Genomic DNA, 25,957 nt, shown 5'->3' with positions numbered 1-25,957 from the left:
GCTGAAAGAGTATTTGGAGTGACTGAAGGAACTGTTGAAGAGAAGGCTCGAACTTGCATTCAAATGATTGATGATTTCTATTCGAAGGATATGGGTGTTTATACTCATATTAGTGAATGTGATTGTAGTCAGGACAAGGCATGGATTGATGAAGTTCATGCTAAGTTCACTGCTGCTAATATTCATTTCGGTGAAGATAAAGACATTGATGCTGATGTTGCTTGTGATATCATTCGTAATAGTTATTAATTACAAGTTGTTTGATCATATACCAGATGTACTTTTTATTATATTAGACACAGAATCTGTATTCATTTCTTTGGAAACATGGAACCTGAAGAGAAACCCACGGAACAGATTTCTAATGAAGATAAAAAGGTCCAGAAGAAAAAGAACTATCGAAAGGATAAACCTTGGGATGGGGACCATATTGACCACTGGAAAATTGAAGTGAGATGTTATTCAATATATAATAAGCCCTAGGAATGGAAAGATGACGATATGAAAGCTCCATTGTTGGAAGAAAGTTCCTTTGCCACCATGTTCCCTCGTTATCGTGAGCAATACCTGCGAGAGATCTGGCCGACTGTTACAACCGAACTGGATGTACCATTAATACTAATGGGTTGATACTTAGAAATATGGACTCTATTGTGAATTGGACTGCATTGAGGGAACAATGACAGTAAAAACGACTCGCAAAACTAAGGATCCGTATCATTTCTTTGGACACTGTAACGTAGGTATATCATTCTGAAAGCTCGGGACCTGATCAAACTCCTTGCTCGAAGTGTTCCCTACAACCAGGCCGTGAAGATTCTAGAAGATAATATGCAGTGTGACATCATCAAAATTGGTGGCTATACTGCTACAAAGGATCGTTTTGTCAAACGTCGACAACGGCTCTTAGGACCGGAAGGCGCGACATTAAAGGCTATTGAATTGTTAACGGATTGTTACATTCTGGTCCAAGGAAATACCGTAGCTGTTATGGGAAGTTATCAGGGTCTGAAAACCGTTCGAAAGATCGTAGTGGATTGTATGAAGAACATTCATCCCATTTACGCCATCAAAACCTTGATGATCAAACGTGAACTTGCTAAGGTCCCAAATATAATGCTTGTTGAATTGTAGGATCCATCGATGAAGAATGAAAATTGGGACCGATTTTTACCGAAGTTCAAGAAGGAGAACAAGGCGCCCAAGAAGAAGGTGGTCGTGAAAGAGAAGAAGTAGGAATGAGAGGAATGAGTGATAAGTAGATATACTCCCTTCCCGCCTGAGAACCATATCACTCCAAGCAAGGTTGATTTGCAGATTGAGAGTGGAGAGTACTTCTTGAGCGAGAAGCAGAAAGCAGAACGTGCAGCGACAAAGAAGCGTGTGGAAGCCAAACTGAAGATGCAGAAGAAGAAGGAAGAGAGAGAGAAAATGTTTGTACCTCCCAAGGAGAAGAAGTGAGTAGTTTTATCCTTTATATTGTCTGTTTGGAACAAACACGTTACGACCAAGATTGACGAGCAATATTACTTACATACAGTCCAGGAACATGACTTGATTCTTCTCTACTAATTCGATAATAATACATATGATCTCCTAAATCCGCTTGTGTTAACTAGTTCTTATAATCCTTCGAATCTCTTACCAATCGTCCAAATTCATCATCATGAGTAATTACTACTAACTGGAAGTTCTTTTGTTCCTTTCGATACTTGATGATTTGAACCAATGAATATACCAATGCCACCTTATTCTCCTGATCCAGATTCGTTGTCGGCTCGTCCAATGCCAGCATACCACACCCCGTACAAAATGACTCGGCTAAAGCCATACGAATCACCAGAGCAGCCAAAGCCTTCTGTCCCGCTGAACAGCGTGATCGCATCTGTAAGCGAGAATGGTTTTTAACCATATACACAGAGTACTCAAACAGTTTCTTATTCCCTCGGACTACACTCTTGCTCTCAATCTCAATTGATTCGATATCTTGTCCCTGATATGTTTGACTCCACAACTCACTGATTCTCTCATTGATCTCCTTGATCTTCGTGTGATGATATTGAAGCAACGCCTCCTCTATCCCACGGGAATATACATCTAAATCACGAATAAGCTGAGTTAGTAGACGAACACGTGTTTGCGTGATCACATAGCGTCTATCAATATCCACATACTCCTGTGAATGAAGCTCACACTATGCATCATCTATCATCCACTCTATCACCGAACACGTATCCCTGCGCTTCTGAAGCTGGCGAATCTCACCTTCAGCCTGACTTAGTCTAACTATCAGAACCATTCGATCATCCAAACTTAGCACTATTTTGGTGAATACTCATTTCGAGGGCATCTTGGTCCTTTCGAAGAGTGTCAATATTCACAGCGATTTGCTGATTCCGTAAAGCAGTGAGTTTATTCTACTGTTCACTGAAATCACGACAATTACTGTCATGACAGAAATCGTTTGGGTTTCTGTCATCAATTGGAGATTGGCCCTCAACACTGCTACTCGAAGACGAACAGAGTCAGTTTGAGAATGAAGTGAATTCAACGTCAGCTCCAGAGAATGAAGAGACTTCTCCAGCTCCTCCTTCTTCTGGTTCTCAGCCTCTTGCTTCTCTGTAAGATACCGAATCTCCTGTTGGATACTTACCAATGCCAATCCTGCAATCATCTCTCTCTCTCGCTGTAGTCTCTCCCATGTTGTCCTAGCTTCCATCACACTTCGTTCCTTGTTTCTCTTCCATCATTCTCTCCTCTCACTCCTACCCATTCATTTGTCTTCATTGTTACAGCTGTCTGATATTCTTGCATGACTGCTGATCCGCGTTCATCCCTCGCCAATTCTTCCTTCTTCTGTTTTAACATGTTCACATGATTCTCTCGTTCTAGGCAGAGCGTTGAATACTTCTCATACTCTTGTTTCCATACTAGTTCTTAGAAACCTTGTGATTCTTACTCTCACTATTCCTAATAGCTTGCTCATATTCTTTCAAGTTATCTTCATTCTTCTTCACAAGACGATTCAATTCATCATACTCTGATTGAAGTTTCTGACGTTTTCTTAGTTCTTCTTCTGTACAAGTCTGAACACTGATTAACGTCTGCTCCTCTCTCTGCTTCGCCTCTTCCACCTCTTTCTCCAATCGTTTCAAATCCACCCCTCCTTCGTCAATTGGATCCTCCTTCAATTCATCCACATCCAAACAACGAATTCGCCAAACATCAAACTCTTTCAAAATACCTTCCAGTTCTGTCATTTTCGTTTGGGCTGATTCAAACATCATCTGTTTGGCTTGTGCCTTCTTCTGTAAGGTCTATTGATGATGACTCTATTGCAATCTCACAGTCATTTGCTTCGTAAATGAATCAACTTGAGGTATCAACATGGAGTCTTGCTCTTGAAGTTGAAGAAACAGATAATGTTTGCTAAGTGTTGTGAGAACTGACGTGGATAATGTGATTTGTAAAGTAGTGGAATCCTTATGATACACAAGGTTATTAATCACTGAAGAGAATCCATCATCTGATAACTCCATTTGAATTCCAAGTTCCATGTACTCTGCTTGAATCTCTGCTTGAAGACTCTCAATTTGATTCTGAAGATTCTCCTTCTGTTGTTTCAGCGCAGTCAGTTGACCTTCCACACATCCCAATGAATGATTCAGTTCTTCCCATTCTTGCTTCCCTCGACGTACATCCACTCGTAGTCCTGTGATGGACTGTGTGAGTGATGCATATTGGCTCTGTAACCATACTGCGGGAACATCTGCCTGTGAATACGTATATCCTGCTTGTTGAAGTGACTTAATGCATGCAGTCTCCGCTTGCTGCCTTTGCGTTTCCATGTGTTGACGTAGCGAAGATGCTGGAATGCGAGACTGACGTTTCCAAGCACTTTCATAAGCCTTTCTTGCCTTCATATGAGCCTGTCGGGCCTGTTTCCATTCTTCCTGCTTCTGTGAGAGCTGTGAAGATGTCTCCAGAGCCTTCATTTGACTCTCTGTTGTCTCCAGAGCTTGTTGATTCAACTTCAATTTCTCTCTCTCTCTCTCAATCAAGACATCATATGAAACATCTTCTCCCCGTCTCAGCATTGTCAGTCGTTGTTCTGTTGTCTATATATCACCTTTCTTCCTCACACTTACTCGCAGAAGGTCTCGAGTGGCAGTCAATGCATCCTCAGCACTTCTTAACTCATTCTCAATTGCCTGCTGAGCAGCTCCTTCCTCCACTTCCTTTTGCTTCAGTTGTTGTTGAGCTACTGTCAGCTCCAATTGGGCTGAGTGAGCCTGTTCCTTCAGCACTGCCAACTCCTGTTCTTTCCTCATCTTCGTCTCCTCCAATACATGCAGACACTTCTCCCACTGTTCTGCTGTAATCACAGAACACTCCAGCAATGACTGCAGATCCTTTTGCGAAGCCGGATCCAGCAAGGGAAACAGTTGCTTTAGATGCGATTGGAACTTAGTCTGATTGTTTGATAAAACTGCTCGCTTCCCTGCAGTTATCTGGATATATGAATTCAATGTGCTTCAAATGATTCCACTCAATGATTCCTACTTTGTCACTTGTTCCAACTGTTTCTCAACTTGTTTCTTCTGCTGCATTACACTCTCCATCTCATGAATACTTCTACTCCTCATGTCTTATCACCATTCATACTTGGCAGAATTTGCTTCGATTAATGACAACTCATTCTTCATTTCATCTTCTGTAAGGTCTAGTCGTTCAGAGAGAGATTCACGGAGAGAATTACAACGCTATTTGTGATCTGATCTCGTAGTATCTACCTGATTCTGCTTGACTAGTTCGGATTCACAGTACTCTATCGCCTGTTGAATTTGGGTGTATTTCTGGACTTTTTGGTCAATATCAACCTTCTTCTCTTTCTGTAACACCAGAAGTTCATTCAATTTCGCTAAGGATTCCTGGTAATTTGCTATTTCACCTTCAATCTGACTCATTTCCTGACGAATCTTTTGGGCCTGAGCAAATTTGTTCTTCTTATCAATCTCATCCTTCTCAGCTTCTGTCAGTTCGTCCTTTTTGTCTTTCTTTTCTTTGCGAATCGCTTCTAGTGATTTCGTGTAAAAGGTACTTTCGAAAATAGAATCAAATCGCTTTTTCAACTCATGACTCTATCATTGCATCCACCTCTCATTCTTACGTCAGCTAAGGGCCAGTTGGCCTCGTCTTGATGACAGAAGATGACATTCTCGATGATTGCCCTTGACATACCGAGCATTTGGGGAATCAACATATCAATATCACGACTTCGGTTACTAATCGCATTCTATCTATCAACATGATTATTAAACGAAATACCGATACTCCACGCTGATCGACGATACTGAGAGTCTGATCAAGAGATTTGAATACTAATTTTTCTTTCTACACATTTATAATAAGAATCCAACTTGACCTACATTTACACGAAGTGAATATGACCGAATACACAAAGCTGTCTTTCCATCCTGACTTAGAAATTCCATTTTGATCTGTCCTTTGACTTCTTCCTGATGAGATAACCTAGGATCCGAAACAAACGACTACAACGTCACTAACGACAAATACGACCAAACTTGTCCATTTGCAACATTTGGAGGCAATCCACCAGTACAGCCAATCTTCAAACATTCAATAATCGTTGTTTTCCCACATCCATTATCACCAACAATGATAGTAAGTGGTTTAAAGAACTTGATGGTTTTCGATTCGAAAGGAGAGAATGCTCGGATTCCCTGAATCGACATCTTTCGAATCTCAGCCATGGTAAGAAAGAAATGTCTTTCCCGCCGTTTTCTTCGTTTAACAAGGCATTGAATTTGGTTCAAGAACAGAGTGGAGATTTATATAGTAAGGTTGTTTAACAGACATGTGTCATCCTCTAGTACTTGCTCGTAATAGAACATACAGTTTTAGATTTATCCCATAGAATGATATTCCTTTTGTTCACAAACAACTCCAAAATATAGATAGTCGCTTATACTCTGCTTCATGGATCTTCTCCTGAGAAGCAGCATACATCCTACAAATAAATTCACCTGCAAACACCTACAGCTGATAATCAAGAGGATTGATACTCAAACAACTAGCATCGATAGAAGAAATAAACTGAAGAGCACTAATCAGATTCACTAACATATATCCATCTCTTCCATTACCCATCCTTCGTATTCCTACCCCATTACAAGTTCTTTAGGATTTCGGAAGTCATTAATGTACTCTGTTAGAATTCCAAGATGCGAATAATCTGTTCGAAGTGCGCAATAAATGAAAAGTGGCAGAAAATCGTCAGCACTGGAATTCTGTTCGCCAAGAATGCGAAAGAGTGTTTTAGTCGTGTCTGCAAGACACAGTAATTGGAATTTTGGAGATCTGCAAAACATCATGGATCGGAGTTGACACACAGCCACTTCAAAATCAGGGTGATTTGTGTACTCTATAGATCAGTTTCAATTTCAGTTATTGCCTTCACGAATATCCAGATGTTCAGGTTTGAGGAATTGGAGAACATGAATGTGATGATTCAACAATTGATCCTTCGGATCATTCTTCCTCATTTTCCGCAATAGAATCTCTCCACCAAACTACAGTCCATCATTCACTTAATATCTACCAGATTCATCAGCATTTGTTCAATCCCCTCTCGAATATCTCGAGATTCTAAATCACATTCAATATCCTGACCAAAAGCTCGTTCTAAATCTGTATCCAGTGAGGTAGAAAAGTCATGAATAATCTCACTGAAGGACTTCCCGTTCTTGTTCGCATAGTGATAAAAAAGGGAAATCCAATTATCGAGACAAAATTTCTTGATGCGATCATAATACTTGACATAACGTTCCTGACATAAACAATCGATAAAATCTTTGAATTCATCTTCATACTCTGGAAGAGACGTATTGGGAATAAAAGTAACCTGGGATTGAGTGATAAGAGGAGAATAGAATTCATGACTCTGTTGTAGGAAGGATCGCATCAGAGCATCAAATGTATATGCTAGAGCTGTTAACATGACATTTCCCTTCACAGATCCTCTATTGATCAAGGTATATGATCAATCTTACCTCTGATACTCTAACTCAATTTGTACTCCCACTTGCTTGATAATACTCTCTTCAAATCCCATACACTGCAACAACTCTGTCAGATTCTTCTGCGAGTATTCGAATGTCTGAAGCGATGAGTTCCAACAGTCACCTCCACTGTTTTCTGACTCCTCTGTTGGATCTGCACATTGAAGGCGCTTGATCTTCTCTCGTAATCGAATGTTCTCCTTCTCACTCTTCTCTAAACGCTGCTGGAGCTCCATCAAACGACCTTTGAGGCGAAAGTTCTCTCGCTGCAACTCAACGGATTGTTCCATTCGTAACATCGTATCGTCACCATGGAAACTACCACAATGGGATCCCATCATCTCTGTTGAGAAGGCTGAACTCCAACTTCCACGATCTGGGATCTGACGTGACTTGAACGGCATACTGGAAACCTCATTTACGAGCTTAGAATGTGACCCAGAATCCCCTCCAGTATCGATTCGACGAATGAACGAGTCTGTTTTCTCAAGGAAACTTGCCATCTCACGGACATTCAATGAACCCACTTGAGCTGGCATTGGGCGATTTTGGTATCGACTTGAGAACTGTCCAGAACCTTCCAGATCTTCTCCGATGGGACTGAAGCCATCACTTACCCGCCCATCACTGTTAAGAGAGAGATTATCGTCGTCTTGAAGTTTTGTAGACCTGGAATACGCATTTCCACTTCGGAGTAAACGATAACGAGTAACTTGGTGAAGAATGGTTTTATCAAACTGGCGAATCTCCTTCTCATCATCGTCATCCACAGAAAGCGAACGCTGTTTCTCTTCTTCATCTGCTTGATCCATCGCAAAATAGGGTTGTCGAAATACAGGTGCTTCCATACTCTTCCGCACCTTCTGTTTGTCAGTAATCGAATCCCGCTTTTTCCGCAAAAGTACTGGAGTGAGATTCTTCATCAACGAGAATCCTTCTTCAGACACCTTCTCCCCATTCCCAGAACTACGTCGATTCTTCTGTGGAGTTCCATAAGATACAGGTACTTTCGAGGAATCATGGACAGGTGAGCTAGAAGTTTTCCTTTCTACATCTCTCTCCATGACTCCTACTGTTCTATTGTAAGAATAAATACTAATCGAAGTATGATTCCCGTGGAAACTAACAAACAGAAAACTCCTTGTAAATGTTATCAATCTCTTCGGCATAATTCCGAACTACAACCGAACGCTTCATCTTCATCGTAGCGGTGAGTTCTCCCTTTCCCAGAGAAATATCATTCTTCAGAATCACCCACTTACGAATGCACTGAGCATTACTGACTGCATACTCCTTGTTGTACTTCTCAATAGCAATGCCAACATAGTCATGCCACTTGGGATCGACAGAAGCTTCCTCGCATGTTACTGCTTCACTGCCAATCTCCTTCGATTTTTCCACCACCTTCTTACTCAACTCTGGCATAGGTTCTCCACTAACTGGATCCATCTCTGTCTTGAGACAGATGAGACACGAAAGATAGTTCCGCTTGTCACCTACTACAATTGCATTACTGATCTCAGGACATAATTCCATCAGTCGATTCTCAATAGGAACTGGAGAGACATTCTCACCTCCTGAGGTGACGATTAACTCCTTCAGACGACCCGTAATGTACACGAACCCATCCTCATCGACATGACCCTGATCTCCGGTGTGTAGCCATCCCTCAGCATCTAGAGTCTTCTTGGTCTCTTCCTCCATTTTCAAGTATCTAACATTCATCATCTCATTCACTCCTACCCCATCATCACATTACGACCTCGATACATAAGCTCACCCAACTCATTGGAACGAACCGTAACACCAGGCATTGGTAGGCCTCCCGAACCCATCTTCCACTGATTATCCACATAGGAATTGGAGGCGAAAGGAGCACAACCCTCACTCTGTCCCAACAAATCGCTGATCTGGATATCGAACTGCGCGAAGAAGCGGAGAGTCTCAATGTTGACAGGAGCCGCACTCACCACCAGACCACGACACTGATCAAATCCTAGTGCTTCACGCACAGTACGGAATACAAGACGATCAGCGAGACCATAAAAAGCAGGACGAGTATATACCTTCTTGTACTCTCGAGACATACATGCTCGATAGCCAATACCCATAGCCCAATCCATGATCTTACGTTTGATGAACTATCTATGACCAATAATGAAGAATCCTACTGAAGCTTCATCATGCTGTTTCTTAATATTCTCGGCCATTTTCTCATAGAGACGAGGAACTGCCACACTGAGTGTAGGACGACACTTCTTCAGAGTCTGTACCAGAGAGCCCTTCAGAGCATCTGGACGACAGATGTACACACAAACATTGTTAACCACAGGGACCATTGCATCTACATACTGAGCAGCAATGTGGTTGAGAGGGAGGAAAGAGGTCTAGAAGTTACACATGCTTAGAAGAGGGACATAGCGATCATGACCATCAAGACCAATACGGATCTTAATACCCAGACACTGGAATATACAACTGTCATGACTAATCATGACACCTTTTGGATCACCCTATTCATCACTCCTTTATTCAATCCAAACTGTGGTTCCACTCGTATAAATCAACGTGGCACAGTTACCAGGCTGCACTTTAGCTGCTTCTGCGAGAATCTCTTCGTCAGGAGTCTCTTCACCAGACTTCATCCATTCATCCCAAGTGAACACTCTTGCACCTCCGTTACCATCATCCTTCGGAATTCCATCTTCAGGCCAATACACGATGATCGCCTTCAGATTGGGAAGTTGGTTACGAATTCCATAAATCTTCTCTGCCTGCTTTCCTCCTTGACACACGCACAGCATACTCTCGGAATGGTGAAGTACATAATGACAAGCATCGGGAGCATTGGTGGTATAGATTCCTACAGAAACAGCGCCAAGCATCCAACATCCGTGAAGGGTGAAGAAGTACTCAGGAGAATTGAAACCAATGATACCAACACAAGAAGACTTTCTAACACCATATTTCCTTGCAGCTTTTGCAAACCTAGGTGAAATCCATGAACATTAGATTACTTCATTGCATTATCATAATACTGTTTGAATGTATAAGTTACATCATCCTTACTAACGAGAGCTGTCTGGTCACTCCAATTCTTTGCTGCACGGATCATTGCCTTCACATCAGATCACGAACAGATTCCATACATTGCACATTGTATCAGGTTCGGGATCGAATCCAGTTTCAGGGGCACGACGGATTTCTACGACGTCGCTGATGCAAGTTGTACGATATGCGTCAATTCGAGACATTTAACTGCTGAGGTGGATAGATCTAAGAATATTATACAACTTCCATAAATTGGAATACATTGAAGAAATGAAATGAACGAGAAAAAGAAGATGACGTGATTAATAAGATTTGTCCTACGTACGAGGGAGTTTCGTGCAGTTCAATTTGACAAGTTACAGTACTCTTCATAAACCATTTAATGACTAACTGAGGTATTGAAATGAAGTACAACAGAAAGAAAGATAATGACATAACGATGAATCGTTCTCCATACACTGAAAGAGGAAGATGCGAACCACTTGGAGAAGTACCAAACAGCGGTGAAGTTTTGATTGAATCTATTATCACTTCATAACTACTATTTGGGTGTTTTCAGTATCTATTTAAGATAAATGAACTACGCAGAAATAGATTCCACAAATACCCCCTGATTTTCGTCTGCATTTCCTTTAGTTTCTATTTCTTCTTGGTGCATAGGCTTTGCGTCATGAGTAGTGCTGACTACGAAGGAGATTCTTCCTATTCCAGATCAAGTGGTAATCTGCGTTCTCGTGCTAACCGAGGAACAGCTGGTTGGAATGGAATGAAAGAATCTGGAGGTTCAAGTGAGTTATTATTTGCTTGTGCTGATCTGTAGTTGGTGATGGAACTCACTTGGATGATTATCCGTCCTACGAAATGAATTCTACGTAGGATTTTCTTTCCAGTAAATCTAATTTCCAGTGACTATAACCCGATGCGAGAACTGCAGCGAAAACAGAACCATAATGAGGCAGAAAAGAAACGTGTTCGAAATATCAACAAATGTGTAGAAGATTTGAAGGTCATTTTGGATGTTCGTTCTTGTAGTTGTATTGTTCTCTAGAATGCCAATATTTCCCACAAGAGTGATAAGGTGTCCACTCTTGAAACTGCAGTGAGTTATATGCGCGAACTGATGAAAGAGAGAGATCGTTTGAATACGAATCTTGGCTGTACATTATACTATCTTAATTTGAATCCTAGACATTAGTAGTTTAGTTTCTACAGGTGTATCGGATGAGGAAGTTGAGTCTGATGAAGATGACAATCACTTCCTCAGTCGTAATGTCGATACTTCAACTCTTCCAGCTACTGGAATTTCAATGGAAGACGATGAACCTTGTATGGTTCACCAGTTGGGATCAAAAACAGTACCCTGTGACCCTAAGGAGGTGAGTGCTCGTATGATCGAAGAAGCAGAGAAGGTATCTTCACGAAAGTGTGGAATCGATTACAAGAGTATTTGGATGAATAACAGTCTGCCTTGTATGGTAGCTCAGATCAATTCTGGGAAACTTTTGAAGGGAAATACTTTCTTCATGAAGTATATATCTGTTGTAGGTATAATGTAGATTGTTCGGGTATGAGTCAATGGAGGAGTTAAATAAGCTTTCTTTCTTCGACATTATCTCACCGAATGATTTATCTATATTCTGGAGGTAGAAATAGAAGAAGAGTGACATGTAGCGAATACAGTCAGTTAGTGAATTCACAACATCAAACAGCACGTTCTTTTGTGTGTGTGATCAAGAATCCATCAAAAGCTGTAGGTGTAAGCCTGCTTCTTAATGGTAGATTCAGTTTCCTTGTCTTCTGACCCTTGGATCAATTATGGATTATGAGGGACATGTATTCCAGGTTGCAGCTACGTTTACTCCGTTGAAACAGGTGAATGAGAAGTCTCCACAACCAGAGATGGCCTCGCAAGTATCTCCACCTGTGAATATCGGGAAGTTTCTATAAGTTATCATATATCATATCTTTTCCACTGTGTTTGTTGATTGGACACCATGTGTGGAATTGGCATTGCTTTGATGTCCAGCAATGCTGAAGATCCGCATGAAATGGATCAAATTCGGACTTGTATAAAGAATCGTGGACCTGACTCCTATGAAGAATATGAATTCAATAACGGTTTTTGTAAGACAGTTAGTTCTGTTCTACATATGCGTGGAGAAGAAATACATAAACAACCCCTTGTAAGCGCAAACGGAGATGTTTTTCTGTGGAATGGCGAAGTTTTTGGAGGTCTTGATGTCGAGTTTATTTGAGAGCTTCATAGGTAGGTTCCTCCAAGGTCCAATGATACAGAGGTTGTTTTTCAGGCCTTGCAATCAAATTGTGATGTTTTGAGTGTGTTGAGTGTTATTCAGGGTCCTTGGGCATTCATTTATTACTGCGTTTGTGTCGTTATAATATGTGATGTTTAGAAGAAGGATGATTCGTTGTATTTTGGTCATGATAGACTCGGAAGAAGAAGTCTTGTCATGTACATGAGTGATAACAAACAAGTGATGATGATCGCCAGTACGGTGGATTGTATTGATATTCATCCAATTGAACTAACTGATAACGACTGGATCCATTTTTCTGCGAATGCTTATCATTCTATCTTTGAGAATCCGTATTGTCCAAGTCTCACTTCTCTCCACGAGCTTCCTCCTGCTGGAATCTATTGTATTCCGAATCTTTCGAGAATTAAAGATGGTATTTTGGTGGATTTGATTCCGTTTCCATCATCTTCGTTACAGAGAACTGATTTCGTTAATACAGAGAACTTATCACTAGAACGTGAACAAGCAGCCTTTACACTTCTCCAAACCCTGGAAGAGAGTGTATGGCGACGCATGTCCACAATCGACAGTCATCACGAACAATCATGGATATGTATCATGTTTTCAGGTGGAATTGACTGTACCATTCTTGCTTGTATCGTATGCAGTTTGATTAAGAGGTATGAACTCCATTGGACTGTGGAGCTGGTGTCGATTGCCTTTGGAGATACCATTGAAGAATTGGAAGCAACAAAGTATTCCGAACTGAAGGAGAAGATCCCAGATCGATATACCGCATGTGGGAGATATTGTAGGGTTGAATGGTAGTAATGTCCTTTGCTGATTTGATTCGACTATTTCCGGAACAGATTTTTGAATTCATAGAAATCAATGTGCGAACGCAAGATGTGATTGAGTCAGAACTGGATGTCCTTCGACGTGTCCATGTAAGGAGTGCTATTTTAATTGATATGGTAGCCGGAAGTGACGCAGATGGATTTCCAGATCGGTTGTTGTTACTGGCTCATTTCAAAAGGAAACGGTCGTTCCCTCCATGTTGATTCCAGCAATAGTTCTGTACCTATTTCATAGAGTTTTGTAACAAAAAGAGTATACGAGAAGAGATTGTTCGCTGTCTGGATTCTACATCCGAAGTTGTTCCAATTGAACATAAATGTAAAACAAAGAAGTGTACGAAGATGTGTTCTCCAGACTGTACATTTCATCTTTGTGAAGAGTGTTGTTTGCATGCTCAGGAAAAGTCAAAGGCGAAATTGAATGGAAATTCCACCAAGAAACACGTCGGAGAAAAGGATTCGAGTAATCTTTAGCAGCCCATCATTTGTCCTGTTCATAGAATTCCTAGCGAACCTCATACACATCCAGTAAATGCACTAAAACTCCTTTTCCATTCCTATCACCTTCAGTCACGAGTATTGCTATCAGGGATTGGTGCTGATGAAATGTGTGGCGGATATACTCGATACTATGCATGCTTCGATAAAGGAGGATATACAATGGCAAAAGACGAGATGATGAGTGATTGGAGTCGATTATGGTTTCGTAATCTAGTACATCCGAATATCATGGAGTTAACTATAGGGACGTGACGACCGTTGTATTTCGGATCATGGACGTGAAATGCGTTCTCCGTATTTGGATGAGAATGTCAGTAGATACCTCCACTCTCTTGATATTCGCACAGTATGGAGTGTATCTTCTTTTGTACCTAGATTGTTGACTTTACACTTCCCCGTGGAGTTGGTGATAAATTGATTCTTCGATTAATTGCCAAGCGGTTGGGACTTCAGTTTGCATCCACAATGAGTAAACGAGCAATCCAGTTTGGAAGTCGAATTGTGAAGTAGATCTAGACAGTGTTTTGTCAATGTAGAGAATACAATCGTTATATGAATAAATCAACTCATGAATCGAATGGAATGGATACTTATGTTTTAATGAGTCAGTCTTAGTTGTGTTTGTTGAGAATCACGGGTTGAATAGTGTGTTAACCGCTGTTAATAACTTCAAGAAGCCATAGATAAAAATGAATCGGGATATAAAATCGAATAGATGATAATAGATTCCAGAATCAGACCTTCGATGGAAGGCGTTACATCGATACTTGTTTTGATAAGATCATAATCCTTTTCTACAAGTATCTGATTATCATCTTGAAACAACAGCTTACCGTCTATAGTATTATATATCAAGAGAGATCGGACATCTAAGCTATTGTGTGTTTAAGCCTGCTTTTTCTTGGAAATCGTATCTGTTCTTCAGCATACCTTCTCGAAATGCAAGTCCATAGTGAATGTTCTCCTGATTCCATTTCCTCTCTATCCTATGATGGATCTTGCCTAGACCCTATTCTTGCGCAGCGAATGGAACTACACATCCTTCGGGAACCACCGGTATCAGTACCAAAGTTGGCGGGAGCGATTTCGCTAGTTCAGAACGCTCTCGATAATGACATTACTCCTACGTTATTGAGAGACTGTACTGGGGGGACCTACTTTTGCTACAGCCCATTTGCTAGTGTGGAGGCTGTATTCAAGCCTTTCGATGAAGAACCATATTGTTTCAACAATCCTAAGGGTTTGTCTCCATCCAAGTTCTCGGTAGAGGTTGATCGCGGCATTGCTCCTGGAACCGCGGGATTGCGAGAAGCTGCCGCATTCTATCTGGATCATGGTCATTTTGCTGGTGTCCCAGAGACATTGTTAGTATCTCTTTCGTCTGCATATTTGGAGAGCCAGAAAAATGGTCTCTATTCTGAAAAGGTTAAGGAGGGTTCTCTCCAGCTGTTTGTGCCTAACGAGTGCAGCAGTGAGGATTACGGGCCGGTTCTGTTTTCAGTAACGAATGTTCAGAGTATTGCTATTCTGGATATGCGTCTTCTGAACCTGGACCGTCACGCAAATAACCTTCTAGTGACACGTCAACGTCTTCGAGCGATGTCTCGCTGTGATGATGTGTTGGATGCTTCTAAATCGCGAGCTTCTACCTGTCGTCGCTCAATGAGTATCTGTACGGCTCCTAATCATGACGACATCTTACTGGTTCCTATTGATCACGGCTACTCTCTCCCTGTGTGTACGACGAAAGCTGTACCCGAGTGGTGTTGGAGATATTGGTATCAGAGCCAGGTAGGCATTGAAGAGAGTGTGAAGGAATACATTCGGAATCTGGATGTTGATAAGGATATCGCCTTATTGAAGAATAACATTCCAGAAATAGAGGAAGAGGCGATTTGGACGTTGAGTATCTCAACAATGTGGTTGAAATTGGGAGTAGAGGCTGGACTGACGATTCAAGCGTTGAGTTCTTTTTATTTCCCTGGAGAAGAAGAGCTGTCCGGTTTCCAGCAGCTTGTTAGTATGTATTATGAGTCTTTGTATGAGTGTTTTGATTCGTTTCTTAATGAAGTTGGAGTAGAATATATGAAACAATTGATCTCCAAGTAGAAGTTGTTTGTTGGGACATCGAGTCGATTGCTGCTAAAAACAAACAGAGATATGCTGCTTTCTTTAAGGGACGAACTAGCTTACAAGATGTGGTGACAAAGCGAATCATCATTAGGATACACACGATAGCAGAGATTAGGAAGAACGCGAGTACAAAGATACACCCGTTGTTGATTGTATTCAGTTGAGACTAGATCAAGAGAGAAGGCAAACACCTACCACCACTCCTTCAATAATATGCCAAATACATATGAGAATAGGAGTAATGATTGAATGCTTGGAGTAATCCCGCATGGTCAAATATGTCCACACCACATGCATCGGCATAATACAGAAGGCTTCGATGGCAATGAGAATATAAATTGGAATGGACTGACATGTGGGGATGTAGTAGTCTGCATTAGCTCCAGCAGAAGTGAGAGGAACAAGAGCACTACATTCCATTGAAAAGACGAAACGTACATGGTTAGAACATTGATGAATCCAATTCCCATTCCTACACAAAGTGACAATTTGTACAATTCCGAAGGAACAGTTATGGAAAGTGGTATCTCCACTTCATTTAATCTGTTACACGCCAAAACAATCAATTTGTACACAAATGGACGAAGGATCTCCACAAGAAGTATGTCAAGAATCAGAATCACTAGAGGCATAGGAGTCTATCTCTAACCACCAAATATAATCTATTACTGTCCAGATATTCCAGATCGAGTACACAATTCCTCCTACAAGAAAAGCAACAATTCCTTGGAGTAAACTACGGATAAAGACATTATTAGTGGATTTTCTACCCTAGAAGACTCACAACAAGGAGATAAGGACGTCGCGACACTGTGATGACAAAGAAGATCGCTGACGGTCCCACAGCAATCAAAAGTGATCCCAATAGCAATGCTAAACCCATGTTCAAAGTAGTTCAACGAGGTTTATGAAAAGTGATGAGAAAGAAACAGTATCAAACACAATATGATTTATCCAAAATACAGATATTTCCTTCGAATTGAGATTGCCATCGCCCGTGCTCCTGAAGCTTTTAGAATAAGACATAGATTGTAAGCAGCAGCTCTTTCCAATGAATACATATTCCATATCCTCCGTAGCCGAGGCTGAGTTGTTTTAAAAGTATCAGCGATTCTCAAAACAGATTGATAATACTTCACAGCCAGGTTGAACAGTCCAATCTATTAATAATACTCTCATATTACTCTTACTTGATGAAAAGCTCTTCCAACATTGTATAGAATCTCAATGTGGAATAACTCCTTAGGGAGAGATACAGAACTTGTATACACATCTTTGAATGTAAGATCGACATTTGAGTAATTGTGAATTGATGAAAAGTATTGTTCTACAATCCGCTCTCGTTCTAATGCGTATTCTTGAATTCGCGCAAATCCTCTTATTAGTGTCTCTCGTTTTTCACTGTTTATCATTCCCTCTATCCAACAGTACTAGTTCATTCGACTGATTCCTGCTGTTAGATCACAAAGTCCTAAGCACAACAGAACAAGAGGATCATGCGAATACGGACTGTCTAGAGAACAGAGAAACCCTCGACATGATGTAGGATTTCGATACAAAGCAATGAGTCCCATGAATAAAACCGCGGGGAATTGAGTAATTGTCAATCGTTGTAACTGTTTAAATAGATTCGTAGAGAATGAGTAGTTCACTTTAGGAAGAAGCAAAGATAGCATTCCGATCAAATGAGGTAAAGATAGTTCCTTTGTTACATATTCCTTGTCAGGAGGAGGTGATGCATCTCGATATGTAAAGTATACGAATTTCTGAGGAGTTTCTGAAGCAAGCAGTGAAATAACAAGGGAGCGTAGGGAATCGGCTGCTTGTTGACAATTCGAAGTCGAAGTGATTGCACACATGAGTAATAACGTGTTTTGGAATGAAGTATCTGCAAACTAACCATTAGATACAAAGATCGATCAAACGCGAAAACTAGATCGGATGGCTTGAAGATACTCATGAGCGTACTTAAATCCATGTAACAAGCAATGGGCCTATGGATCACAAGAATCATGAACTTGAACTCGGGTGAGATTCCATACAATTTGAAGGAATGTAGCTTGACCCAAAACCACGGGAATATCGAGACCGTGTACAATCTGAACGATTTCTGCATCAGGTTGAACTTGTGGATAGTACTCAGATGGAATATCTAGTTTCAACGAGATTGATATGAAATACCTAACGAACAGGCACATCGAATCAAAGGATCTGTAATAGACACATAATGCTCAAGATCACTTTGCTGTGGAACGGAAACTCCGATTTGTGGCAACTGATGCAAACGTTCAAACAGTCGTGAAGATGATTCACGATACTCTTCCCTATTCAGAATTTGTGCTTTTCCTCGTGTCTAAAGTGAAATAGAATTCATATTTCTACCAAATGACGTGATTTTGTTAGGTACTTATTAGCGACCTCAACAGAATTCAATAATTCCCCTCGTTCGTCATACAAATGAGATAGTCGTATCGCTAATTCTTGTTTCTTATCATTCATGTTCTCAGGCATCGTTTCTAATGCTTTCACCAAATACTTCACACACAAATCCGAATCTTGTCTCATCGCAGCACACTCATATAGCAGTTCGTATACCTGCGATGTATGGAAATCTGGAATTGTCAGTAAGAGTTCTAAGTATATCTCAGCATCAGAGACGATATGACATTCGGTTAATGCTTGAGCCAATGTAAGGGCCAGATCAGCTACATCCTTGCTAAAATGGTCTTTCATCTGTAACGAGTTTACTACCTCCATAGCCTATATCTCACACTCATTCTCAATCATCACATCAGTTCCCCGGCCAGTATGAAGAAGACTCACAGAATATACCACAGCCATCTCCATCGGAAGCTGAATGGAGCAATGGGCATGAGCCTGATCAACCACATTAATCGCCTTTGTATACTCCTTCTGTCGCATATATCTAAATATTAGGATCAATAAAAACCAGTACAAATCACTCAACAGATACAATGAATGAAGTAGAAGCAGTAATTGCTGAGTTGCAGTTTCAACAGGAATCGATTGTAATTCACGCATCTCTTCATTGCTCTCATTTGAATACACACCAGTAATTCGATCATTTAAAATACCTTAGAATCATGGATTTCAACCAATTTCACTCAAACGGCCAATTAGCGATGAATACTCATTCTCAAGATGTTTGATAATATCTTGTTCTCTATGTGTTTTAATGCAGAGTTCGTAGAGCTTTGGAACATAGGTAGTTAGATCATGAGATAGTTTGCACAGATTTAGTAAATCATTAGTGGCTTTGATCAACTGATTATCTTCCAACCAGAGTTTATAACGTTTTTCATAGAACGAAACCTCTTCTGGGAGAAGATGGATCAATCGAGAAAGGCAATATAATTGGCGTTTGTGGAGATTGAGCTTATTACTCAATTCATATACTTGGAACCACAAATCTGAATCTTTCTTTGTGATTTCAGCCGCAATAAAGTAACAATCGCAAGCATTGGCGATGTTGTTCTCATTCTCATAGATTAATCCCAAAAGATTCTAACTGTCATACTGAACACAAAAGATTACATAGATCCCTGCATATTCGGGAACATTCTTAGTCAACTCACTCAATAATAATTTTGCCTATCTGTCATGACCAAAATTGAATAAAACTCGATTAAAATCCATCAATATATAGCATTTTTGCGCTTCCGCATACATACCAGTGAGAGCATCTGGCAGTTTATTAACTACATAAATAGGATCTAGAACCGCATACTTCGTGATTTCGAACCGGTTTTCTTCCTTCTTCCACTCTTTCGCGATTTGATAAAATCATTAACAGAAGGACCGAAGAGACTTGCATCCTGAGCCTCTGTTGCACTCTTAGAAGCTTCCTCACCGATCATATAATCAATCTAGCTATTACCGCTCACTCAAACAAATGACCGGAAACACATCCTCCTGAGAAGAATCTGACTCAACATCCATGGATTCCGACCCGTTCGTCTAGTTATGATTTGAATACTGACAACAGGCCAAACTCTGTTACATCGAGACAAATAAACAAACAAATCAACAGTACGTACCCACTAAGCTCTAACCAAATGCATTCGTCTCTTCATCTTCTTCTTCTTCTCTTCTTTCTCCAGTTTTTCCTCTAGTTTCTTCTGTAGTTCTGGATTATTCTCCGCCCGCATTCTCTCTTCCTTGAGTTTCTGCTCTTTCAGGGCTTGCATACGCTATACATGACTTCATTTCCAATATACAACCTCTTGACGCTGTTCATGTTCCTGACGAAGCTGATTCTCACGCATCACCGAACGTGCCTTCGCAGTAGCAGCTGCAGCCTTGGGCGACAGTTTTACTTGAGCCACTGCATCCACAATATCAAAAAGCATATGCATCACTTCAGCCATACTATCCATTCGATCTAAACTCAATCTTCCTCCCTATTCCTACCATAGGCTGGGAGCTTTGCTTTGATACGAATACCGCAGTTACTCAGATGAGCTCGATTGTCGGTAGGAGCAGGCATGTTGTCACTAACATGAATCAAACGAAGGAAACTATTGGAAATCTTCAGTACACTAATCACCGAAGGTGTAAGCAGAGATGAGGGAACCTCGTTTGTATCGCTAATCACGATCCAATTTCCACTCACTTTGTTCAACTCTGGAGTATATTGAAGAGCCACCTGATGGCCCATATCCTTCTATTCGTGAATATTAGATCTTACTCTAACCAAATCCACATTCTCAGAATGCACACTCTTATAGTCACGCTTTCTGCACAAAGCAAACACAAAAGGTTGCATAGATTCTGGGTTTAGAGGAATATCCACAGTCTAGGTTGAATCATGATAGAAACAACTACCATAATATCATCCACAGGAGTAATGAAATCTAAAAGAAGAGAAAATAGATCCTGTCTTTTCTTCAGCTGAATCTTCATCTCCATCTAATACACCTTACTTTTAAGTCAAAGAGCATTCCACGACAATTCTTCCTCCCTGAACAGAATAAGCGGTATTGATCAAAGCTCTCTCTCATGAACAGCCCATAATTACCGCTAATTCCAATAGACGAAAATTGGGATTCGAGCAGTTCCTTATAACAAGCAAGCCTGCAGATAAATACGATAAAAACGACAATACCAATTGTTGACAATACGGATATTCTTCTTACGGCCCACATAGAAGTACATCCCATAAACAATTAGAAGACAGACTCCTACAACTTCCCATGCATATTTGCGGATAAATGCTAACAAATCATACTAGGTAGCGAATCATATACTTCGTAAATCAAAAGAACTCTTTGAAGGAGATAAAGTGATAAATTCAGGTTGTGAAGCGATGCAGACGCACAAAAGAAGTGCAACTAAGATAAAATGACCTTTCATTCGCATCTTGTTTTATCCAAAATAGGTCTTCTAACCAAGACGACATAAACGGGAATGAGTGAGTATTAGCACTCGGAAATCCGCTAGCCTCTTTTGATTGAATACTCTTTTGGAGTCGAAATGGAGAAAGTCCGATCATTTCTTTCGGAAAGAGGGATTCTTCAGGACTTACAACTATATGCTTATCGTATGTGTTGAGAAGACATGTGATCGCTGTAGATTATGTGACTCAAAAGCAATCGTTTTCTGTAACCGAATTAGAACTAGAGACCGAACTGTACTCTCAATTGATGTGTATGTTTGATACTTTGAATTAAACAATAGCTCGGTTGTCCCAAGAGGAATTGGAGAAAATATCAACCTTGTAAATAGCATGTTGGAATTGTTTGTTAGTTAACAGCAATGCACAATTCTCTCAAGAACGCAATCACTTTGACATTGCTTCGTTTAACATCTTTAAAAACACAGTCATCTCGGCACGAATAAGAGTCTTATCGGATTCTCGCATTCCCAACTAGTTCATCATACCACAACAATAGCAGTACTGCCTTCGCTTTCGTTAAATCGTAGGTTATATTATTCTTCTGTAAACGCAAAAACGGTTCTCCACCTCCAGAAGATACCACTTGTAATCTACACTCAAGCCAGAATAACTCAACTACTGTGATAAAACTTCATCTGAATTCTACAAATGACTTGTATCATACAAACCTACAAGGCCCTGAGCTGTATCAAAATTCACTGCACGATTCATTTGAACCGTTTTAAATACGTTAGATTGCGTACTTGTCCCGGTTCTACACTAAATAGGATTTCTTGACACCTACGCATTTCCGTCATCTACCATTACTAGATCCTCGTCAATTACTCTGAAACCAAATTCTTGACAGAATTCAGATACCTAAAGGAACAATCTGCACCTTATACTTACTTTCATTCTTTGGACACGAGAAGATAACTGTGAAATCAAAACAAAGAGACTATCCTTGATCGTTTTTGCCTCACGACTTGCATTCTGCTGTAATTCTTCGCAATTCATCTGAACTACAAATGTAATCGTTCAGTTAAGAAGATATCCTACCTTGAATAAGAAGCTGATCAAAAAAGTCCTTCTTCTGCTTGTACTCAGGATCGGCGCGAACATCACTCTCTCGGATCACATTTCGATAGTTTCCGCCAGAATTTCGCCTTGTAGAAAACAGGGAGTTACTCATATTAAATATAATAACAAACAGAAACAAATGTGATGGTACAAATACTTAAAATAGTCATTTGGTCTAGGTAGAGTGAAAGAGCAGGATTATTTCAACAAAACAGTAGAAAGACAAAGTCAATCAGTTCTTATGCATCGATCCTCCATACTTCAATCTCAATATAACCCACTTTCTAATGACCAAGAGTCTTCATCGGAATGAGAATAGTACCATTTACACGAGATATTGTATCAACATCCAATAATGGAATGGCACTTACTCAGGATGTTTCTTCCGAGGTCGTTGTTTTGCTTTCTATACTCCCCTTCCCAAAATGATGATGCATGCATACTTGTACTATTTACCTATCCAGAGAACATACAGTACTCGAAATATCCTGTTGCTACCTTTGGAAACGTCAAAACCATCTCATGGCCATTATCTCATTGAGATTGTTTGTCAACACGTATAGAGAACCTATAGAACCTTAATTTAAAATGAACTAAAGGAGATAAACACAAGTTAAAAAAGAAGTTGATCTTTGTATAGTGATCATAGTCATTTATGATAATCAAGACCCTCAATTACAGAAATATCCGCGATTCTCTCGAATGTCGTATCTTTCTTCTCTTACAATAATGAAGTGACTATGACAAAAAGAAAGATTTATTTGACTTATGAGGATGCCCTTTTGGTGATTTCTTGGATTATTGTTTCATTGGTGTACCAAATATTTGTTGGCGTGCTTGACGGAACTCAAGCTGAAGAATTGTTTTATCTAGCCAATTTGATCTGTTGTAGAAATGAGTGTTGATAGAACGATGATAACGGTTAATGGAAACAGGAAACGCAACGTAGGTTTGGTGAAACTCTTTGTGGGTCAAATTCCATCTACTATGGACGAAACCGCATTAAACGCGTTTCTTTCTGACTATGTTCCTATACTCCGCGTAGAGATTCTCTACGACCGAAATTCAAATCTCCATCGAAGTGTGTTTCTCCTTCTGTGTGTCAATTATGTAGATTGTGCATTCGCATATGTGGAGTCAGTTGATGACGCAAAGACTCTAATTCAGTCGTTAAATGGGCAGTTCACCTTCAACGGAGTATAGTTCTTCTATACTGTAGTTATTTGGCGTAGATGCGGTCCCCTGTTCACATCGACTATGCATATCGAAGAGGAAGAAGAGGTCATTCGGATCGACAATCTAGGTATTCCTCTTCTCCAATACTTGAGAATCGGAGACAAAAAGCGAGATCACGGAAGGAGAACTGTTCCTGTGAGACTTGTGACGAAATTTTGAATTCAAATTCTATGCCCCCACTTGTGAAACCATTATCTAGGCAATCTTTTGACAGTAGTAAGAATCCTTCTCAGGGTGAGAAATCCCGAGAAAACAGCCCTTCTCGATTCTTTGATTCCAATTCCTCCCAATACACTCTTCAAAGTACCCAATCGACTTGGTATTCTCATTCTCTTGGACTAACCGTTAGTCAACGAGAGCTCCTCTCTTCAGCATCATCGGATCATCCAAAGACACCTGCTCCAGTTCTCCAAACTGCTTCTTCTACCCGTGACTCACCGATGCATACTTTGATTTCTAGCTCCAATTAGCGATGATGGAACTCTTCTTAACTACTCTCCTCAGGCCTTCTATTATTCTCCCATCTTCTATACTCTTCCAACGGCAAACGTCGCTGACTCCAATCAACAGACAGTTTCACCTCCTCCTTACCCTAATCTTATGCCGTTCCCCGGTGTCTCTTCTTCCCCCGGCTTGTACTATCCTGTAATAGTCCCGGAACAGATTCTTCCTCTCCCTGTTTCGTCTTCAACTGCTGTTCCCACAATGACTGGAATAAAAACTGTTTCGGATGTGTCTGGTTTTCATGAAGAAGGTATGTATTTGTACTAAATTCGATCATAGGACCAGTTGGGGCAAATGTATTTGTGTATCATATTCCGTCATCCATGGATGACGAAGGCCTCCGTGCAATATTTTCACCTTTTGGTACCATCCTTAGTACAAAAGTGCTTCCAACAACAAGTAATCACATCTAGGTCTATCTTGATAACGAAACAAAAGAAAGTCGTGGCTTTGGTTTTGTTAGCTTTAGCACAGTTGATGAAGCAGAAAAGGCCATTCGTGAAATGAATGGATATGTAATTGAAGGAAAGCATCTCAAAGTTCAAAAGAAGAAAGAAAAGTGATGCTGAAATTGGAATATCATTCCTAGGTATCAGAATCCGTATTCTTATCCTCTCTTCCCCTATTCTGGATTCTAGCCAAGAATTGTGTTCTTCATCTGTCCTTGTCCATAGAGAACAAATTCGTTGTATCCTGCTATTATTCTTAAACTGATCAAGAAGCCGCCAATTGTTTGTTACAAATAATATCAAATTCTCGAAAAATAAGTAAAATAGTATTTTCATATAGCTGGCTTTCTTCCGTACAATGGAAACTTCTTTTGTCAAAATTCGTCACAAATACCTGAAACCAGGCGTTCAAAATGAGTGAAACGAAAGATGTTGAAGCAAATCAGCAGGACTTGGAAGCTAAAACCAAAGTTCCTTGTCCTTACTGGTTGGAGATGATTCCCTATGCGCTGACTTTCCTATTGTTGACATATATCTCTTGGAAGTACATTGATGTAGATAGAATTGAATGGCGCTATCCACTCTTCTGTTATATTTTCGCAGCATGTTGTATTGTTCAGTGGTGCTACTTGCTGTGGGAACGGTGGTACTTTTATGGACCAAATGGGTTTTACGAAATCTATTGGTATTGTCATATGGGGCTATTGCTTACAGCAGCAGCCATCTATCTACATCTTCCCAGTCTTCTGGGACAGTCAATGTGCCTTACGCTCTTCCCTCATGCATCCTTCTGGATCGATTTGATTATATATCCATTCTTCGGTAGATCTGTGATTGGATCTGCCGGGTGGCTTGTGGATAAGTCCTATCCCCTTCACGAGAAGATGTCTTCCATGCACCATTTCTGGTACTTCCCCTGTATTATATTTGTTATGCAAGGTCAGAAGCCTATATCCCTTGTATGTTATTTCCTCTCCATCGTTCAGTTTGTTATTCTCAACATCTGTTCACATTACATGACTCCTGTTTCTTATATTGACAAGAATGGAAACTATCGATTGCTCAACATCTGTGTTGCTCATGAGTGTGTGGACTTCCTCAAGCCCATTCCTCCTTTCAAGTGGGCAATTGGAAAACCGTACTGGTTCCATCTACTTATTGCGACAGTGTGTTACAACTTCCCTGTCAATTATCTCGCTTATTTTATTATTATCTCAGTTCAGAGATTCATGAATAGCTTTGTCATGTAGGTCTCGCCAAGTCTTTTTAAGGTTTGATTTCAAACTTGCTAAGTAATTGCATTCTTTTATTACAGTTGTGTTTCCTTGATTGTTATAACAAACAAGCAACTTCAAGTCACTACAGAAAATGAGACTGGATAAGAGCTAACCGATTCAGCCACCACGTAATC

The 25,957-nt window shown here is 40.3% G+C and overlaps 12 protein-coding genes across 12 annotated transcripts; 7 read left to right on the top strand and 5 right to left on the bottom strand.

Annotated features, from left to right (window-relative positions):
• Nucleotides 1-327: 327 nt before the first annotated feature.
• JH06_2473 (ribosomal RNA assembly protein) lies at nucleotides 328-1,461 on the top strand (the record flags this gene model as incomplete). The annotated part of the gene is given in 6 exon segments (XM_014671605.1): nucleotides 328-450; nucleotides 484-606; nucleotides 638-714; nucleotides 744-1,122; nucleotides 1,135-1,232; nucleotides 1,263-1,461. 6 exon segments carry the CDS (start codon nucleotides 328-330, stop codon nucleotides 1,459-1,461), a joined length of 999 nt encoding a protein of 332 aa, XP_014527091.1.
• A 3,302-nt stretch (nucleotides 1,462-4,763) lies between these two features.
• JH06_2472 (DNA repair protein) lies at nucleotides 4,764-5,774 on the bottom strand (the record flags this gene model as incomplete). The annotated part of the gene is made up of 5 exons (XM_014671604.1): nucleotides 4,764-5,141; nucleotides 5,171-5,296; nucleotides 5,329-5,394; nucleotides 5,430-5,552; nucleotides 5,586-5,774. The coding sequence occupies 5 exons, from the start codon at nucleotides 5,772-5,774 to the stop codon at nucleotides 4,764-4,766; spliced, it is 882 nt and encodes a 293-aa protein (XP_014527090.1).
• Nucleotides 5,775-8,204: 2,430 nt separating this feature from the next.
• On the bottom strand, nucleotides 8,205-10,336 carry JH06_2471 (long-chain-fatty-acid-ligase; the record flags this gene model as incomplete). The annotated part of the gene is made up of 7 exons (XM_014671603.1): nucleotides 8,205-8,796; nucleotides 8,826-9,223; nucleotides 9,254-9,469; nucleotides 9,500-9,595; nucleotides 9,626-10,070; nucleotides 10,100-10,200; nucleotides 10,232-10,336. 7 exons carry the CDS (start codon nucleotides 10,334-10,336, stop codon nucleotides 8,205-8,207), a joined length of 1,953 nt encoding a protein of 650 aa, XP_014527089.1.
• A 467-nt stretch (nucleotides 10,337-10,803) lies between these two features.
• Nucleotides 10,804-12,080, top strand: JH06_2470 (hypothetical protein; the record flags this gene model as incomplete). Its single annotated transcript, XM_014671602.1, has 8 exons — nucleotides 10,804-10,921; nucleotides 10,954-11,005; nucleotides 11,040-11,151; nucleotides 11,182-11,290; nucleotides 11,340-11,661; nucleotides 11,690-11,776; nucleotides 11,805-11,883; nucleotides 11,913-12,080. 8 exons carry the CDS (start codon nucleotides 10,804-10,806, stop codon nucleotides 12,078-12,080), a joined length of 1,047 nt encoding a protein of 348 aa, XP_014527088.1.
• A 47-nt stretch (nucleotides 12,081-12,127) lies between these two features.
• On the top strand, nucleotides 12,128-13,483 carry JH06_2469 (asparagine synthetase domain-containing protein; the record flags this gene model as incomplete). The annotated part of the gene is given in 6 exon segments (XM_014671601.1): nucleotides 12,128-12,251; nucleotides 12,267-12,373; nucleotides 12,404-12,517; nucleotides 12,548-13,190; nucleotides 13,220-13,338; nucleotides 13,370-13,483. 6 exon segments carry the CDS (start codon nucleotides 12,128-12,130, stop codon nucleotides 13,481-13,483), a joined length of 1,221 nt encoding a protein of 406 aa, XP_014527087.1.
• A 371-nt stretch (nucleotides 13,484-13,854) lies between these two features.
• On the top strand, nucleotides 13,855-14,259 carry JH06_2468 (asparagine synthetase domain-containing protein; the record flags this gene model as incomplete). Its single annotated transcript, XM_014671600.1, has 3 exons — nucleotides 13,855-13,962; nucleotides 13,994-14,095; nucleotides 14,125-14,259. 3 exons carry the CDS (start codon nucleotides 13,855-13,857, stop codon nucleotides 14,257-14,259), a joined length of 345 nt encoding a protein of 114 aa, XP_014527086.1.
• Nucleotides 14,260-14,688: 429 nt separating this feature from the next.
• On the top strand, nucleotides 14,689-15,858 carry JH06_2467 (phosphatidylinositol 3 and 4-kinase; the record flags this gene model as incomplete). Its single annotated transcript, XM_014671599.1, has 1 exon — nucleotides 14,689-15,858. One exon carries the CDS (start codon nucleotides 14,689-14,691, stop codon nucleotides 15,856-15,858), a length of 1,170 nt encoding a protein of 389 aa, XP_014527085.1.
• An 80-nt stretch (nucleotides 15,859-15,938) lies between these two features.
• Nucleotides 15,939-16,765, bottom strand: JH06_2466 (gammasecretase subunit Aph-1; the record flags this gene model as incomplete). The annotated part of the gene is made up of 5 exons (XM_014671598.1): nucleotides 15,939-16,048; nucleotides 16,074-16,291; nucleotides 16,321-16,520; nucleotides 16,552-16,618; nucleotides 16,653-16,765. 5 exons carry the CDS (start codon nucleotides 16,763-16,765, stop codon nucleotides 15,939-15,941), a joined length of 708 nt encoding a protein of 235 aa, XP_014527084.1.
• Nucleotides 16,766-16,832: 67 nt separating this feature from the next.
• Nucleotides 16,833-19,842, bottom strand: JH06_2465 (general transcription factor 3C polypeptide; the record flags this gene model as incomplete). Its single annotated transcript, XM_014671597.1, has 14 exons — nucleotides 16,833-17,042; nucleotides 17,073-17,283; nucleotides 17,314-17,777; nucleotides 17,808-17,876; nucleotides 17,907-18,034; nucleotides 18,064-18,235; nucleotides 18,265-18,642; nucleotides 18,673-18,808; nucleotides 18,839-18,977; nucleotides 19,008-19,407; nucleotides 19,438-19,494; nucleotides 19,525-19,601; nucleotides 19,631-19,769; nucleotides 19,801-19,842. The coding sequence occupies 14 exons, from the start codon at nucleotides 19,840-19,842 to the stop codon at nucleotides 16,833-16,835; spliced, it is 2,622 nt and encodes an 873-aa protein (XP_014527083.1).
• A 101-nt stretch (nucleotides 19,843-19,943) lies between these two features.
• JH06_2464 (hypothetical protein) lies at nucleotides 19,944-21,255 on the bottom strand (the record flags this gene model as incomplete). The annotated part of the gene is made up of 8 exons (XM_014671596.1): nucleotides 19,944-20,093; nucleotides 20,124-20,284; nucleotides 20,314-20,566; nucleotides 20,597-20,698; nucleotides 20,728-20,793; nucleotides 20,826-20,976; nucleotides 21,008-21,116; nucleotides 21,150-21,255. The coding sequence occupies 8 exons, from the start codon at nucleotides 21,253-21,255 to the stop codon at nucleotides 19,944-19,946; spliced, it is 1,098 nt and encodes a 365-aa protein (XP_014527082.1).
• Nucleotides 21,256-23,763: 2,508 nt separating this feature from the next.
• JH06_2463 (hypothetical protein) lies at nucleotides 23,764-24,735 on the top strand (the record flags this gene model as incomplete). The annotated part of the gene is made up of 6 exons (XM_014671595.1): nucleotides 23,764-23,912; nucleotides 23,943-24,022; nucleotides 24,054-24,347; nucleotides 24,377-24,480; nucleotides 24,511-24,656; nucleotides 24,687-24,735. The coding sequence occupies 6 exons, from the start codon at nucleotides 23,764-23,766 to the stop codon at nucleotides 24,733-24,735; spliced, it is 822 nt and encodes a 273-aa protein (XP_014527081.1).
• Nucleotides 24,736-24,959: 224 nt separating this feature from the next.
• On the top strand, nucleotides 24,960-25,796 carry JH06_2462 (hypothetical protein; the record flags this gene model as incomplete). The annotated part of the gene is made up of 1 exon (XM_014671594.1): nucleotides 24,960-25,796. One exon carries the CDS (start codon nucleotides 24,960-24,962, stop codon nucleotides 25,794-25,796), a length of 837 nt encoding a protein of 278 aa, XP_014527080.1.
• Nucleotides 25,797-25,957: the final 161 nt, after the last annotated feature.

This window comes from Blastocystis sp. subtype 4 (assembly GCF_000743755.1).
Source record: "Blastocystis sp. subtype 4 strain WR1 chromosome Unknown seqid_0150, whole genome shotgun sequence".
Classification (NCBI taxonomy): domain Eukaryota; class Bigyra; order Opalinata; family Blastocystidae; genus Blastocystis; species Blastocystis sp. subtype 4.
This window is presented reverse-complemented; position numbering and strand designations above follow the sequence as displayed.